At 43.9% G+C, this 14,836-nt stretch overlaps 1 protein-coding gene across 11 annotated transcripts in view; it reads left to right on the top strand.

The window, feature by feature from the left end:
* Positions 1-14,836, top strand: part of DCAF1 (DDB1 and CUL4 associated factor 1) — a 102,176-nt gene that overhangs the window by 72,252 nt on the left and 15,088 nt on the right. For 10 of the 11 annotated variants that reach the window (XR_013413982.1, XR_013413983.1, XM_077992955.1 and 7 more), the window contains 9 exons: positions 772-2,035; positions 2,886-3,084; positions 3,562-3,644; positions 4,916-5,000; positions 11,233-11,466; positions 12,045-12,138; positions 12,702-12,806; positions 13,023-13,096; positions 13,594-13,695. Coding sequence is in view for 8 of the 11 variants with exons in the window: in XM_077992955.1 (XP_077849081.1) it covers positions 772-2,035; positions 2,886-3,084; positions 3,562-3,644; positions 4,916-5,000; positions 11,233-11,466; positions 12,045-12,138; positions 12,702-12,806; positions 13,023-13,096; positions 13,594-13,695 (2,240 nt within the window). In the remaining 3 variants the exon portion in view is untranslated. The remainder of the gene's footprint in view (positions 1-771; positions 2,036-2,885; positions 3,085-3,561; positions 3,645-4,915; positions 5,001-11,232; positions 11,467-12,044; positions 12,139-12,701; positions 12,807-13,022; positions 13,097-13,593; positions 13,696-14,836) is intronic. The other variant, XR_013413984.1, reaches the window with a different exon arrangement.

The raw sequence follows: 14,836 nt of genomic DNA, 5'->3' as shown, positions 1-14,836 counted from the left end.
AGAGCAGGGGTGATCAGGGCACTGCTGGGGTGAGCATGGGAAGTTGTGTGACAGGACAAGATGCAGGATAGGACTAAGACACAGGCACTTGTTTTTAATTTTCTTAAAATAAAGTAGAAAGGGTTCTGCTTCCACAGTAGCAGCCCAACTGAGGGCTTTCTCCATTCCTAAGGTTTTAATGTATTAAAATTAATAAATCAGAAAAGGCCGAGCGCAGTGGCTCACACCTGTAATCCCAGCACTTTGGGAGGCTGAGGCGGGTGGATAACCTGAGGTCAGGAGTTCCAGACCAGCCTGGCCAACATGGTGAAACCCCATCTCTACTAAAAATATAAAAATTAGCTGGGCGTGGTGGCAGGCGCCTGTAATCCCAGCTCTTCAGGAGGCTGAGGCAGGAGAATCACTTGAACTGGGAGGCGGAGGTTGCAGTGAGCCGAGATCGTGCCGCTGCACTCCAGCTTGAGTGACAGAGCAAGACTCTGCCTCAAAAAAATAATAAAACCAGAAAAAATTACACACGAACCTTGGTGACTTTTCCATAATTATGACATAATTTCCCTATTTAATAACTGCATATGAGATCATAAAAATACATTGTAGTAGAACTGATTGTACTTTATACAAACAATTCCTTGCAGTTTTTACAAAAATAATGTAGTTTTTTAAAGTAAAACAAAGTGAGTGGAACACCAAATTTTGACTCTGGAACAACTATTGAAATTGGTCATTAGTTTTATGATGAATAATACAGAATTTTTTTTTTCCCATTAGGTATCAGCATTATTTTGGGAGTGGCTGAGGGTGAGTTCTTCATCCATGATGCTGAAATTCAGAAGTCAGCACTTCAGATTATCATCAATTGTGTGTGTGGCCCAGATAACCGCATATCCAGTATTGGTAAATTTATCTCTGGTACTCCTCGGAGAAAGCTGCCTCAGAACCCCAAAAGCAGTGAGCACACCCTGGCCAAGATGTGGAATGTGGTTCAGTCCAACAACGGCATCAAGGTGCTCCTGTCCTTACTGTCCATTAAGATGCCCATCACAGATGCAGACCAGATCCGGGCACTGGCCTGCAAGGCCCTGGTGGGCCTGTCTCGCAGTAGCACTGTCCGGCAGATCATCAGTAAACTGCCCCTTTTCAGCAGCTGCCAGATCCAGCAGCTGATGAAGGAGCCTGTGCTGCAGGACAAGCGCAGTGACCATGTCAAGTTCTGCAAGTATGCTGCTGAACTCATTGAACGGGTGTCAGGAAAACCACTTCTCATTGGCACTGATGTTTCCCTAGCACGACTGCAGAAAGCAGATGTTGTTGCCCAGTCAAGGATCTCCTTCCCTGAGAAAGAGCTGCTTTTGTTGATACGAAACCATCTTATTTCTAAAGGGCTTGGAGAAACAGCAACCGTGCTGACAAAAGAGGCCGACCTGCCCATGACTGCTGCCTCCCATTCTTCTGCCTTTACCCCAGTCACTGCTGCTGCTTCTCCTGTCTCTCTACCCCGAACCCCTCGTATCGCTAATGGCATTGCAACTCGACTGGGCAGCCATGCTGCCGTGGGTGCCTCTGCCCCTTCTGCCCCCACTGCCCATCCTCAGCCACGGCCTCCCCAGGGTCCACTAGCTCTGCCCGGCCCATCTTATGCTGGCAACTCCCCTTTGATTGGTAGGATCAGTTTTATCAGAGAGAGGCCGTCACCCTGTAATGGCAGGAAAATCAGAGTGTTGCGGCAGAAGTCGGACCATGGCGCCTACAGCCAAAGCCCAGCCATAAAAAAGCAGCTGGACAGACATCTTCCTTCCCCACCTACGCTGGACAGTATAATCACAGAGTATCTTAGAGAACAACATGCTCGCTGCAAGAATCCAGTTGCCACTTGCCCACCTTTCTCCCTCTTTACTCCTCACCAATGTCCTGAGCCAAAACAGAGGCGGCAAGCGCCAATAAACTTTACCTCAAGGCTAAACCGCAGGGCATCATTTCCAAAGTATGGAGGGGTGGATGGCGGATGCTTTGATAGGCACCTTATCTTTAGCAGGTAAGAAGAAGGCCCCTTCTTACTCTCTGGGAATTGGAACGATTCTTTTATTTAAATCAAATTGGGCAGTATCAGCATAGTTGGCTTGAAATACCACTGATTGTCACTTTGTGTAATACTTGAACAATGTAATTGTATCACCTTTTGTCAACCATGGGCTCCTTGTGTGATTGTTGGCAGTATATTGATATAATCCTTTGTGTTCTCATCTCAACTAGTATGTTTTCTAGAACCCACACCCCCTCATTACTGTCCATAAGGAGGCTCCCAAACTTGTGCTGTTGCAAGTGGCTTCCTGTTCTGATTCTTGACAAATCTTACATAAAGGTTATGGGATCACAGGTTTTAAACATGGGAATTTTTTTTTTTGTTTGTTTGAGATGGAGTGTCTCTGTCGCCTAGGCTGGAGTACAGTGGTGCAATCTTGGCTCATTGCAACCTCTGCCTCCCAGGTTCAAGTGATTCTCCTGCCTCAGCCTCCTAAGTAGCTGGGATTACAGGCAGGCGCCACCACATCTAGCTAATTTTTGCATTTTTAGTAGAGATGGGGTTTTACCATTTTGACCAGGCTGGTCTTGAATTCCTGACCTCAACTGATCCCCCCACCTGTGCTAGGATTACAGTTGTGAGCCATTGCGTCTGGCCTAAACATGGGAATTTTTGTTATTTAAATTTGTAAGTGGAAATATTTTTCTTATTTAAAATAAAAAGCACTGAAGGTCACTGTGATTTTGGAAGAACCCATTTGAAACATTAATGTTCTGTGCTTTTTCTTCTGTCCTAGCAGTTTGCTTTTTCTGAGTCCCTGCACATTCTTTGCCTCTGATTCTCTCCTTTTTTTTGTGCTTAGATTCCGTCCTATTTCAGTGTTCCGGGAAGCCAATGAAGATGAGAGTGGCTTCACCTGCTGTGCATTCTCAGCTCGGGAGCGGTTCCTGATGCTTGGCACCTGCACAGGGCAGCTGAAGCTCTATAATGTGTTTAGTGGACAGGAGGAGGCCAGCTATAACTGTCACAACTCAGCCATCACACATCTTGAACCTTCCAGGGTAAGGGTTCCTTCCTAGGATGCTGTCAGTCATTCTTCCAAGATGAATTAGTGAACTAGAGTAAAGGAGGCTTACCCTTTATTGAGCTCTCTCTTTTAAATGAGTTCTCAACTGGAAAGTCTGGTTGAGGTTAACTCATATTTCAGATGGAGACTGAGGAATATGGCAAAGTTATTAGGAAGAAAGGAACTATCTTTGACATCGTCTCATTTTTCCCACCTCCCTTTTATCTGTTCTATTTTTGTGGCTAGTTCAGTAGGATTTAATACTCTCCTAAGTTTAGTTATTTTCTAGGACACTATAGGTATATGTATTCAAATCATAGTGGCTTCTGACCATTTCTTGGTTTCTGTGGGTTATAAAATTTTCTCTTTAATTCAACAACATTTTTATGCATATATTTAAAAATGCTAATGGCAGGTAGTGACATCTGCATGTATGTAAATGCACGGTTACCCACCTTGTGCCTTCTTTTAGGATGGGTCCTTGCTGCTGACATCTGCTACTTGGAGCCAGCCTTTGTCTGCACTTTGGGGAATGAAATCAGTATTTGATATGAAGTATGTATCTGCTTTTGGAACCTAGTCTGTGTTTTATTTACCTAGTTTGTTTAGACCCCCTTTCATTTGGTTTTTAGACGAAGCTTTTGGGGAAAGAGGATGCTGTCAGTTATTGTTAACTTCTCTCTTCCTCATCTAAGACTCATGTTTAATAAGACTTTATCTTTCTTAATTCCTAGATATTTTTATGAGGTATATACATTCTCATTATGCAGCAGACCCTGACCCAGAATCTATGTATTTTCCCGTGTTCACATAGGACATTGCCGTCTTTGCTGTGTCTCCTCTCCTCTCCTCCCCTCCCCTCCCCTCCCCTCCCCTCCCCTCCTCTCCTCTCCCCTCCTCTCCCCTCCTCTCTTTCCTCCTCTCCTCTCCTTTTCTCTCTCCTCTCGTCTCCTTTCCTTTTCTTTTTTTCCTTTTTTTTTTGTGAGACGGAGTCTCACTCTGTCACCCAGGCTGGAGTGCAGTGGCCTGATCTCAGCTCACTGCAAGCTCCGCCTCCTGGGTTCACATCATTCTCCTGCCTTAGCCTCCTGAGCAGCTGGGACTACAGGCGCCAGCCACCACGCCTGGCTAATTTTTTGTATTTTTAGTAGAGACAGCGTTTCACTATGCTAGCCAGGATGGTCTCGATTTCCTGACCTCGTTGATCTGCCCACCTCGGCCTCCCAAAGTGCTGGGATTACAGGCATGAGCCACTGTGCCCGGCTTTTTCTTTTCTTTCCTTCTTTCGACAGGGTCTCACTCTGTCACTTAGGTTGGAGTGCAGTGGCACAAGCATGACCTACTTCATCCTCTGCCTCCCAGGCTCAAGTGATCCTCCCACCTCAGCCTGCTGATTAGCTGGGACCACAGGCATGTGCCGCCATGCCTGGCTAATTTGCAATTTTGGTAGAGGTAGGGTTTTGACATGTTGCCCAGGGTGGTCTCGAACTCCTGAGCTCAGGCAGTCCACCTGCCTCAGCCTCCCAAAGTGCTGGGATTATAGGAGTGAGCTACCGTGGCTGGCCCCTTTGCTGCGTGTTTCAAAGGCACGTATGCCCTGTTTGTCATTTCTCTAAGGAATTCCCATTCATTATTTTGTATCTGCTTGGACAAGCTGATAGAAGAAATTTTCTTTGTAATCTAAGTGTATGATTGTTTCCTCTTTGGGAGTCCAGGATCTTTAGGTGAGTGTGATTGTGCAAGAGGCTGGGGGTCACCCATGTTTCAGTTGGTTGCAGGAATATGTCCTGAAGATCTGTCACTTCAGTGCTCCTGTTTGTCCACAGGCATTCCTTCACAGAAGATCACTATGTTGAGTTCAGTAAGCACTCCCAGGATCGGGTCATCGGCACAAAAGGAGACATTGCCCACGTAAGTACTTAAGAACCACTGTTTTCAAGCTGATTATGCCCGTTTGTTCATACTGAAATCTTGATAGAATGTGAGGACCTAAGTCCTTTGGGCAACTAGAAATTAATGATATTCCTTCCAGTTAGAATCTGAAAGTGTGATAATATAGTTCTGAGCTGTATGGGAAAAATGTGTAAGGGCTCAACGTGACATTGAGAAAGATGTCATTAGCGCCACAGATATTTTTGAATTCTTAGTAAGTTTTACATTAGAAATGAAGTCCCTGCCTTTAGGGACCCTCTTTGGGGAGACAATAAAGAAGCAAATAAATATATGGTGAATTTAGGTGGTAAGTGTTTCAGAGAAAATGAAAGCAAGGTAAGAGGTAGGAAATCGGTGGTGGTGTGGGGGGACTTCTCTGTTATCTAGGGTAGACAGCATCACTGATGGGGTAATGTTTAAGCAGAGCCTTGAAGGAAACACGAGGTTCAGGAAGATACCTGGAAGAACAGCGTGAGGCACAGGAAATGGCAAGGGAAAGCCCTTGCTTGGGAGGTGAGAGGAGAGCTGAGGTCAGTGAGGGGCCCATATCTGGTGGCATCTTGTAGGTGATAGTTAGGACCTTTAGCGTTTCTTTTGAGTGAGATGAACACACTGGAGGGTGAGTAGAGGATACATGAGTGGATGTAAAGTTCCTAAAGTATGACTCTGGTTTTTGTGAGAGAAGCAAGAGCAGCCTTCCAGGTTAGAGGGAGTTGTACCACTTGACACATGAGAGGAGCTGCGGGTTTGGGCCTGGGTAGGCATGGTAGAGGCTATGAGAAATGGAGGGCCTTGGCCCTGGGATTTTGGACACATGAAATTTGAGATTCTGTTAGACATTCAAGTAGAGAATGGAGATTGAATACAAAAGTTGGGAGTTGGCCAGACTAATCTCAGCACTTTGGGAGGCTGAGGTGGGAGGCCAGGAGTTCGAGACCAGTCTGGGCAACAGAGAGAGACTCCCCCCATCTCTACAAAAAATAAACAAAATCGGCTGGGCTTGGTGGGCTTGGGACCTGTGGTCCCAGCTACTCAGGAAGCTGAGGCAGGAGGGTTGCTTGAGCCCACGAGTTGGAGGCTGCTGTGAGCTACGATTGTGTCACTGTACTCCAGCCTGAGTAAACAAGTGAGACCCTGTGTCTGAAAACAAAAACAACGAAAAATTGGGAGTTCAGGAGAGAGGTGTGGGTTGGGAAATATAAAATGGGACTTGTCCACATACTGATAGTATTTATTTATTTATTTTTGAGATGGGGTCTTGTTCTATCACCCAGGCTGCAGTGCAGTGGCATGATCACAGCTCACCACAGCCTTGACTGCCTGGACTCAAGCAATCCTCTTACCTCAGCCTCCTGAGTAGCTGGGACTACAGGCAAGCACCATCACATCTGGCTAATTTTTTTGTACTTTTGTAGAGACGGCATCTCCCCAACGTTGCCCACGCTGGTCTCGAACTCCTGGGCTCAAGTGATCCACTTTCCTTGGTGTCCCAAAGTGTTGGCATTATAGGCATGAGTCACTGTCCCCAGCTGATAGTATTTAGAGCCATGAACTTATATGAGATCATCAAGGGGACTATAGAAGAGTTGTGGGTACACAACCCTGCCATGTGTTTAGGAGTTGCCAAATGAGGAACTTGGGAAGGAAATCAAATATAGTGGCCAGTAAGGCAGAATGGAACCCCGAGAAAAAGAGGTGCCTGGCCAGGAGTGGTGGCTCACACCTGTAATCCCAGCACTTTGGGAGGCAGAGGCGGGTGGATCACAAGGTCAGGAGTTCGAGACCAGCCTGGTCAATATGGTGAAACCCCATCTCTGCTGAAAATACAAAAATCAACTGGGCGTGGTGACGCACGCCTTATTCCCAGCTACTCAGGAGGTTGAGGCAGAAGAATTGCTTGAACCTGGGAGGCGGAGGTTGCAGTGAGTCGAGATCGTGCCACTGCACTCCAGCCTGGGCGACAGAGTGAGACTCCATCTCAAAAAAAAAAAAAAGAGGTGCCCTAGAAGCCAAGGGAAGATTGTGCTTCAAGGAAGGATTGATCAGCTGGATCAGAAACTGCTGATGAGTTGCATAAGCTGAGAACTGAGAGGTGGCCTTTGACTGAACAATGTGGAGGTCATTGTTAACCATGTCAAGAAATACTTCTGAGGTCGAGGTGGGAGTCTGAGACCAACCTGGGAAACAGAGTGAGACCCCCGTCTCTACAAAAAAAAAATTAGCCAGGTGTGGTGATGTGAAACTGTAGTCCTAGCTACTTGGGAGGCTGAGGTGGGAGGATCACTTTGAGCCCAAGAGGTTGAGGCTGTGGTGAACTGTGATCATACCACTGCCTGGGTGAGAGAGAGAGACCCAGACTCAAAACAGCAACAACAACAAAAAACTTGTGTACACTGGTGGGGCAAAAGCCTCATTAGAGTTGGTTCATGAGAACAAGGGAGAAATGGGCACACAATATAGACAATTATTTCAAAGTGTTTTGCTGAAAAATGAAGCAGAGAAGTAGGGTACTAGCTTGAGGGAGTGATATGAAGTGGTAAAGGGAAGCTTTCTTCTTTGACAAACCAGACAAAAACAAGTGATGGGGAAAGGATTCTCTATTTAATAAGTAGTGTTGGGAAAACTGGCTAGTGTTATGCTGGAACCAAACTGGACACCCTCCTTACACTTTATATAAAAATTAACTCAAGATGGATTAAAGACTTAAATGTAGGCCGGGCGCGGTGGCTCAAGCCTGTAATCCCAGCACTTTGGGAGGCCGAGGCGGGCGGATCGCGAGGTCAGGAGATCGAGACCATCTGGCTAACACGGTGAAACCCCGTCTCTACTAAAAAAAAAATACAAAAAACTAGCCAGGCGAGGTGGCGGGCGCCTGTAGTCCCAGCTACTCGGGAGGCTGAGGCAGGAGAATGGCGTAAACCCGGGAGGCGGAGCTTGCAGTGAGCTGAGATCTGGCCACTGCATTCCAGCCCGAGTGACAGAGCGAGACTCCATCTCAAAAAAAAAAAAAAAAAAAGACTTAAATGTAAAGCCCAACACTATAAAACCCTAGAAGAAAACGTAGGCAATACCTTCAGGACATAGGCATGGGCAAAGATTTCACCAAAAGCAATTGCAGCAAAAGCCAAAATTGACAAATGGAATCTAATTAAAACTAAAGAGTTTCTGCACAGCAAAAGGAGCTACCATCAGAGTTAGCAGGCAGCTTACAGAATAGGAGAAAACTTGCGCAGTCTATCCATCTGACAAAGGGCTAATATCCAGAATCTACAAGGAACTTAAAACAAATTTATACAAGGAACTTAAATTTACAAGAAAAAAAAACCCCATCAAAAAATAGACACTTCTCAAAAGAAGCCATTTATGTGGCCAACAAAACATATGAAAAAAACTCAACGTAGGCCGGGCGCGGTGGCTCATGCCTATACCGCCAGCACTTTGGGAGGCTGAGGCAGGCAGATCACAAGGTCAGGAGTTTCAGACCAGCCTAGCCAACATGGTGAAACCCTGTCTCTACTAAAAATACAAATAAAAGTTAGCTGGCCGGGCGCAGTGGCTCAAGCCTGTAATCCCAGCACTTTGGGAGGCCGAGGCGGGTGGATCACGAGGTCAGGAGATCGAGACTATCCTGGCTAACATGGTGAAACCCCGTCTCTACTAAAAATACAAAAAACTAGCCGGGCGTGGTGGCGGGCGCCTGTAGTCTCAGCTACTTGGGAGGCTGAGGCGGGAGAATGGCGTGAACCCGGGAGGCGGAGCTTGCAGTGAGCCGAGATCACGCCACTGCACTCCAGCCTGGGAGACACAGCGAGACTCCGTCTCAAAAAAAAAAAAAAAAAAAAAAGTTAGCTAGGTGTGGTGGCGGCCGCCTGTCGTCCCAGCTACTTGGGAGGCTGAGGCAGGAGAATTGCTTGAACCCAGGAGGCCGAGTTTGCAGTAAGCTGAGATCATGCCACTGCACTCCAGCCTGGGTGACAGAGCAAGACTCCATCTCAAAAAAAAAAAAAAAAAAGCAAAGCTCAGTGTCACTGATTATTAGAGAAATGCACATGAAAACCACAATGAGAGTGGGGTACAGTGGCTCACGCCCGTAATCTCAGCACTTCAGGAGGTCGAGGTGGGGGGATCACCTGAGGTCAGGAGTTCGAGACCAGCCTGGCGAACATGGTGAAACCTTGTCTCTACTAAAAATAAGAAAATTAGCTAGGCATGGTGGTGCGCACCTGTAGTCCCAGCTACTTGGGAGGCTGAGGCAGGAGAATTGCTTGAACCAGCGAGATGGAGGTTGCAGTGAGCTGAGATCACGCCATTGCACTCCATACTGGGTGACAGAGTGAGACTCCGTCTCAAAAAAAAAAAAAAAAAAACCCCAAAACAAAACACAAAAACAGCGCAATGAGGTACCGTCTTACACCAGTCAGAATGGTGATCATTAAAGAGTCAGGAAACAACAGATGCTGGAGAGGATGTGGAGAAATAGGAATGTTTTTACACTGTTGATGGGAATATAAATTAGTTCGTCGATTGTGGAAGACAGTGTGGCGATTCCTCAAGAATCTAGAACCAGAAATACCATTTGACCCAGCAATCCCATTACTGGGTATATACCCAAAGGATTATAAATCATTCTGCTATAAAGACACATGCATATGTATATTTATTGCTGCAGCACTATTTACAATAGCAAAGACGTGGATCCAAGCCAAATGACCATCAGCGATAGACTGGATAAAGAAAATGTGGTACATATACACCATGGAATACTATGCAGCCATAAAAAAGAATGAGGTGGTGTCCTTTGCAGGGACATGGATGAAGCTAGAAGCCATCATCCTCAGCAAACTAACACAGGAACAGAAAACGAAACACCGCATGTCCTCACTCACTTATAAGTGGGAGTTGAAGAATGAGAACACATGGGCACATGGAGCGGAACAACACACACTGGGACCTGTTGGGTGGTGGCATGGGGGCAGGGAGAGCATTAGGACAAATACCTAATGCATGCAGGGCTTAAAACCTCGATGACGGGTTGATAGGTGCAGCAAACCACCATGGCACGTGTATACCTATGTAACAGACCTGCACATTCTGCACACGTATCCTGGAACTTAAAAATAAAAAAATCAACAAGGTCAACTGATAAAGAAGGTACCTTGTAATCTCTGCTTCTACAACAGGAATCCAGGCCCAGTCAATAGTTTTTCTTAGTTACCAGCTGTAATTAAGGCATAAGCCTCTCCGTGATAAATAAATGATTAAACGTATCAATAAGTAACTTCACATAGGTCTGGCCAAAAAAAAGAAAAAAGAGGGAGGTGGTGGAGGGAGATTTTCCCCCTCAACTTTTCATTTGAAAATGTTAAAATATACAAAGAAACGAAAAGAATAGTCCATATACCTACTACATAGATTCATCAATTTAATATTTTGTCATATTTTCTTTCCATGAAATGTGTTTTTGTGAACCATTTGAAAATTGCAAGTGTCATGACATTTTATGGCTAAGTCTTATAGCACGTGTCTCCTAACAATGATATTACACAATGACACTATTACCAAATTTAAGAAAATTTATAATCCGCTACATAATCATCTAATAGCCAGTCCATACTTACTCAGTTTTTTCATTGTTCCTGACGTGTTTGGTTTCAGTTTTTTTTTTTTTTTTTGTCAACCAGGATCCAGCCGTGATTCACATACTGCATTTGGTTGTTACGTCTTACTAATGTTTTAAAGCCAAGAACTAATTTTCCAGTTTTCATGACATTGACTTTTGAAGATACCAGGCTAGTTTTCTTTTCCCATGATCTGGATTTGTTTGATTGTTTCCTTCTGGTGTCTCCTTATTTGTTCCTATGTTAACGGAGAATTTTTTTTTTTTAAAGATTGGAAATGTTACAGCATGCATATTTATAAGCTGATGAGAAAGATCTGGTGTCTGCATGGGTTGTACTAAATTATATAGACTTTGGAAACTTTTAATATGGCAGGGCTAAAATATGTACATTGGGTGATTTTAAGGAGAAAAGGGTGTTTCATTGATGCCTTTCTCCAAAAAGTAACCCTTCAGGAGTATTCTGTGGTAATCATTGATCCATGTGGAGAATTTGTGTGTTAATCTTAGAAACTGCTTTGCACATTTTCTCTTTAAATTTGTCAGTGGATGGATTGGTCTGATTTTTCTCTTCCCACCCCTTCTTCTCTAAAGATTTATGATATTCAGACTGGCAACAAGCTGTTGACTCTGTTTAACCCAGATCTTGCCAACAACTACAAGAGGAACTGTGCCACCTTTAATCCTACAGATGATCTTGTCTTAAATGATGGCGTCCTCTGGGATGTCCGCTCTGCACAGGCCATCCACAAGTTTGACAAGTTCAATATGAACATCAGTGGTGTTTTCCATCCAAATGGACTGGAGGTGATCATTAATACTGAGATTGTATCCTTTACAATCATGTCTTACCTTCCATTTGTTGTCCGGTTTGTGGTGCAGAAATAATGTGTTCTGTCTTTACACCAATACCTGGTTAAAGTATACACACTGGTAATAATATGGTGCCTGTCCTTTGGTTTGAAATGTTAGTGAAATCTCCAAAGCACTGTTGCCAGTGTTAGTAATTACTGACAACTTTCACTAGCATGTTTTCTATGTGTTTGTAAGAGTGACCAGTTTCCTACCTCCCAATTCTCCAAAAATTCAATTAGCTCTTATCTGTCTTCAGAAGGATTTTACTTTTGCACTATAAAAATCACTTGCCACATAAGAGGAAAATGAAGTACTACTGTTGGGAGGAAAAGAGCTCTTAAAGCATTCCTGTATATGAGGATACCCTAGGATATTTTCAGAGACATCATGCAATAATATGCATTCTATATGTATTTGTTTTACCTCGATCTCATTGACTTTTAAAGTGTCAATACCTGGCAGGAGGAAAAAAAGTGATATTTTAGAATTTCCTCCCATGAGATTAGATAAGTTTTGTGTAAAATAGCTTTCCTTGACCATTCCCCTCCTAGTGGGACCTTCGAACTTTTCATCTTTTGCATACTGTTCCTGCTCTGGATCAGTGTCGCGTGGTGTTCAATCACACGGGAACAGTGATGTATGGAGGTAATAAATCTTATTGTTCATTGTTCTCTTTCCTTCTGCTCTACCCCTTCACTTCATTTGATACTTCTTTTTGGAACCATCTCTCACTTGTGAACTAGAAAGCATTTGAGAGTTGTAACATAAAAGATAAAAAATTGGTAGTACAAATGGTGACAAAAGATATGAAAATAATGTTGATATAGGGTGAAAGGCAGCTGACTTTGAAGATAACAAGGAAATCTTGTGTGGAAAGAAATTTCATGCAGTATTTTCCAGTGTGTCATTATGAACTTAAGAGCTTTTGCATTTATTCTCTTGTGGTGTTGTAAGTCTTGTAAGTACTGTAACACTTCTTGGAGGTAGATGAGAGGCTGAGGATATTATTTGTCACAATAGGTGGGATATGCAAGGAAGATGCTCTGAGAGGAGCTAAGTAGATGCAGAGTAGATTTATGTACAAGGGAATCTGTATGTAAACCTATATACAAGTAGATTGTTTTGATTGGCCATTAATGTTTTCTGCACTTGTGAAGAGGGGATGTTTGTGATTCTTAATAGTGTTTCCTCCCCAACCCCCGCTCAAGCTATGTTGCAGGCAGATGATGAAGATGACTTAATGGAAGAGAGGATGAAAAGCCCCTTTGGGTCATCCTTCCGAACATTTAATGCAACTGACTACAAACCTATAGGTAAGCAGGAAGGGACAGACATTGATCATGTTGCCATGTTTTGGTGTTCCTTATTTAAGGTCCTTCATTTTCTGGAGGCCTGTAATTTTTTATTGAAAAACAGAGGAGTTACGGAAATACTTTTGAGCAATCATCCTGAATTCCTTTAGAGGAAAAGCGGGTTTTAGGGTCACAGCAATAGTCCAATCCCAAGTCTTCTCATGTTCTATTTTCCAGCAACCATTGATGTGAAACGGAACATCTTTGACCTGTGTACAGACACCAAAGACTGCTATCTTGCTGTCATTGAGGTAAAGGGAGCTTGCAGAGGCCCTGCTCTTTTGTTCTGATGTTTAGGATAATTTTCAAGTTGTACTACATTTTGTCTGATTAAGATGTAAAGTCAATACATTCCTGAAGGTAGATTATTGATAACCTATTCATTTGATGGGGCTTGGGAGATATACAGTACACAGAGAAATAGTAAGAAAATCCCAATATAAGACAGCTTAAAGCATCCTATCTCCTTTTTTTCTGGACTCACACTGTCATCCCTTTCTCAGAGGAATCTGGATCTCTCACCGGGTTTGTTCCCAGGGTGATGGTTCCTCACCAAGTCTTTTCATTCTGTTTTTATTCCCCTTTATGTGTCCTAGGTATAACATTTTCAGAGTCAGCCCAAGAATTTAGGGTATCAGAAGCTTTGATAATTACAGGATCAAGGTCATGGGCACCAGTCAGGGCTGAGGCGTGGATGTGGACCTTCTGAAAACTAACTGCTCCTTATGGACTGGGTGTTCTATTTCAGAATCAAGGCAGCATGGATGCCCTGAACATGGACACAGTATGCAGGCTGTATGAAGTGGGCAGGCAGCGTCTGGCAGAGGATGAGGATGAAGAGGAGGACCAGGTCAGTGGTCTTCGAGATTTCTTTCTGCTGAACAGTGCTTAATAGAGGTTATGCTCTGCTTTTTGCTGTAGGAGGTTTCAAAGGTCTGTTCAGCCTTTGCTACCTGTTGCCACATTCATAAGGCTTGTCATGTACCCTTGATGACTGAAACTCAGAAGAAATTTTATTACAAGATTTTAACCAGTATCTGATGGTCCTGTAAATTCCATTTGCAGATCGATTTAAAGTTTAGCAATCTCTGATTTTTTTTTTTTTTTTTTTTTTGAGAACGGAGTTTTGCTCTTGTTGCCCAGGCTGGAGTGCAATGGCACGAGCTCGGCTCACTGCAGCCTCTGCCTCCTGGGTTCGAGTGATTCTCCTGCCTCAGCCTCCCAAGTAGCTGGGATCACAGGTGCCCACCACCACACCTGGCTATTTTTGTATATTTTTAGTAGAGACGGGGTTTCACAATGTTGGCCAGACTGGTCTCGAACTCCTGACCTCAGGTGATCTGCCCACCTCGGCCTCTCAAAGTGCTTGGAGTACAGGCGTCAGCCACCGCACTCATCCTAGCAATCTCTGATTTTCATTTAGAGATTTCTTTGTGCCCTGTTCTGGCTTCAAATAAGCATCCCTTTATACTCCCAATGTCAATAAAAAACAGAACAGTCACTTTGGTGAGATGGAGGTAAAGATAAGATTTTGATGCTTTGGAGAAATTAAACATATATAAAATGTGGGTAGATAATATCATGTCCCTCAGTCTTTGCATTTTGTTTTCATAGGGAATTTTAATTTGTGGTTGTATTATGCTAGGTACTTGCCTGTGTGGTGTGTCAGTATGGGTTCTGAAGAGTTTCTCAAACTTCTGAGTTTCAGCAGACTTTTTCCAGCCTACAGGGCTCACACCACATTCTCTTTCCAAGAGTACACTCTCCAGGGCAGATTCTTTTGTCTACTTTTCTGAGAAGTATTTATTGCTGAGTGAGTACTATAAAGTTGAAAATGAATGACTAGGATTTGACTTTGCTCTTCAGATATTAAAGCAACTAAAAATGTTTTCTTTCCCAGTTCTTGAGTTCATTTCTGTTTTCCCCCCCACTATTGTATTCTTTAGTCTTGGTGCTTTGTCCCTTTTTTTTTTTTGAGATGGAGTTTTGCT

Source organism: Macaca mulatta, chromosome 2 (assembly GCF_049350105.2).
Source record: "Macaca mulatta isolate MMU2019108-1 chromosome 2, T2T-MMU8v2.0, whole genome shotgun sequence".
Classification (NCBI taxonomy): Eukaryota; Metazoa; Chordata; class Mammalia; order Primates; family Cercopithecidae; genus Macaca; species Macaca mulatta.
Note: the sequence above shows the minus strand (reverse complement) of the source record. Positions and strands in the feature narration are given on the sequence as shown.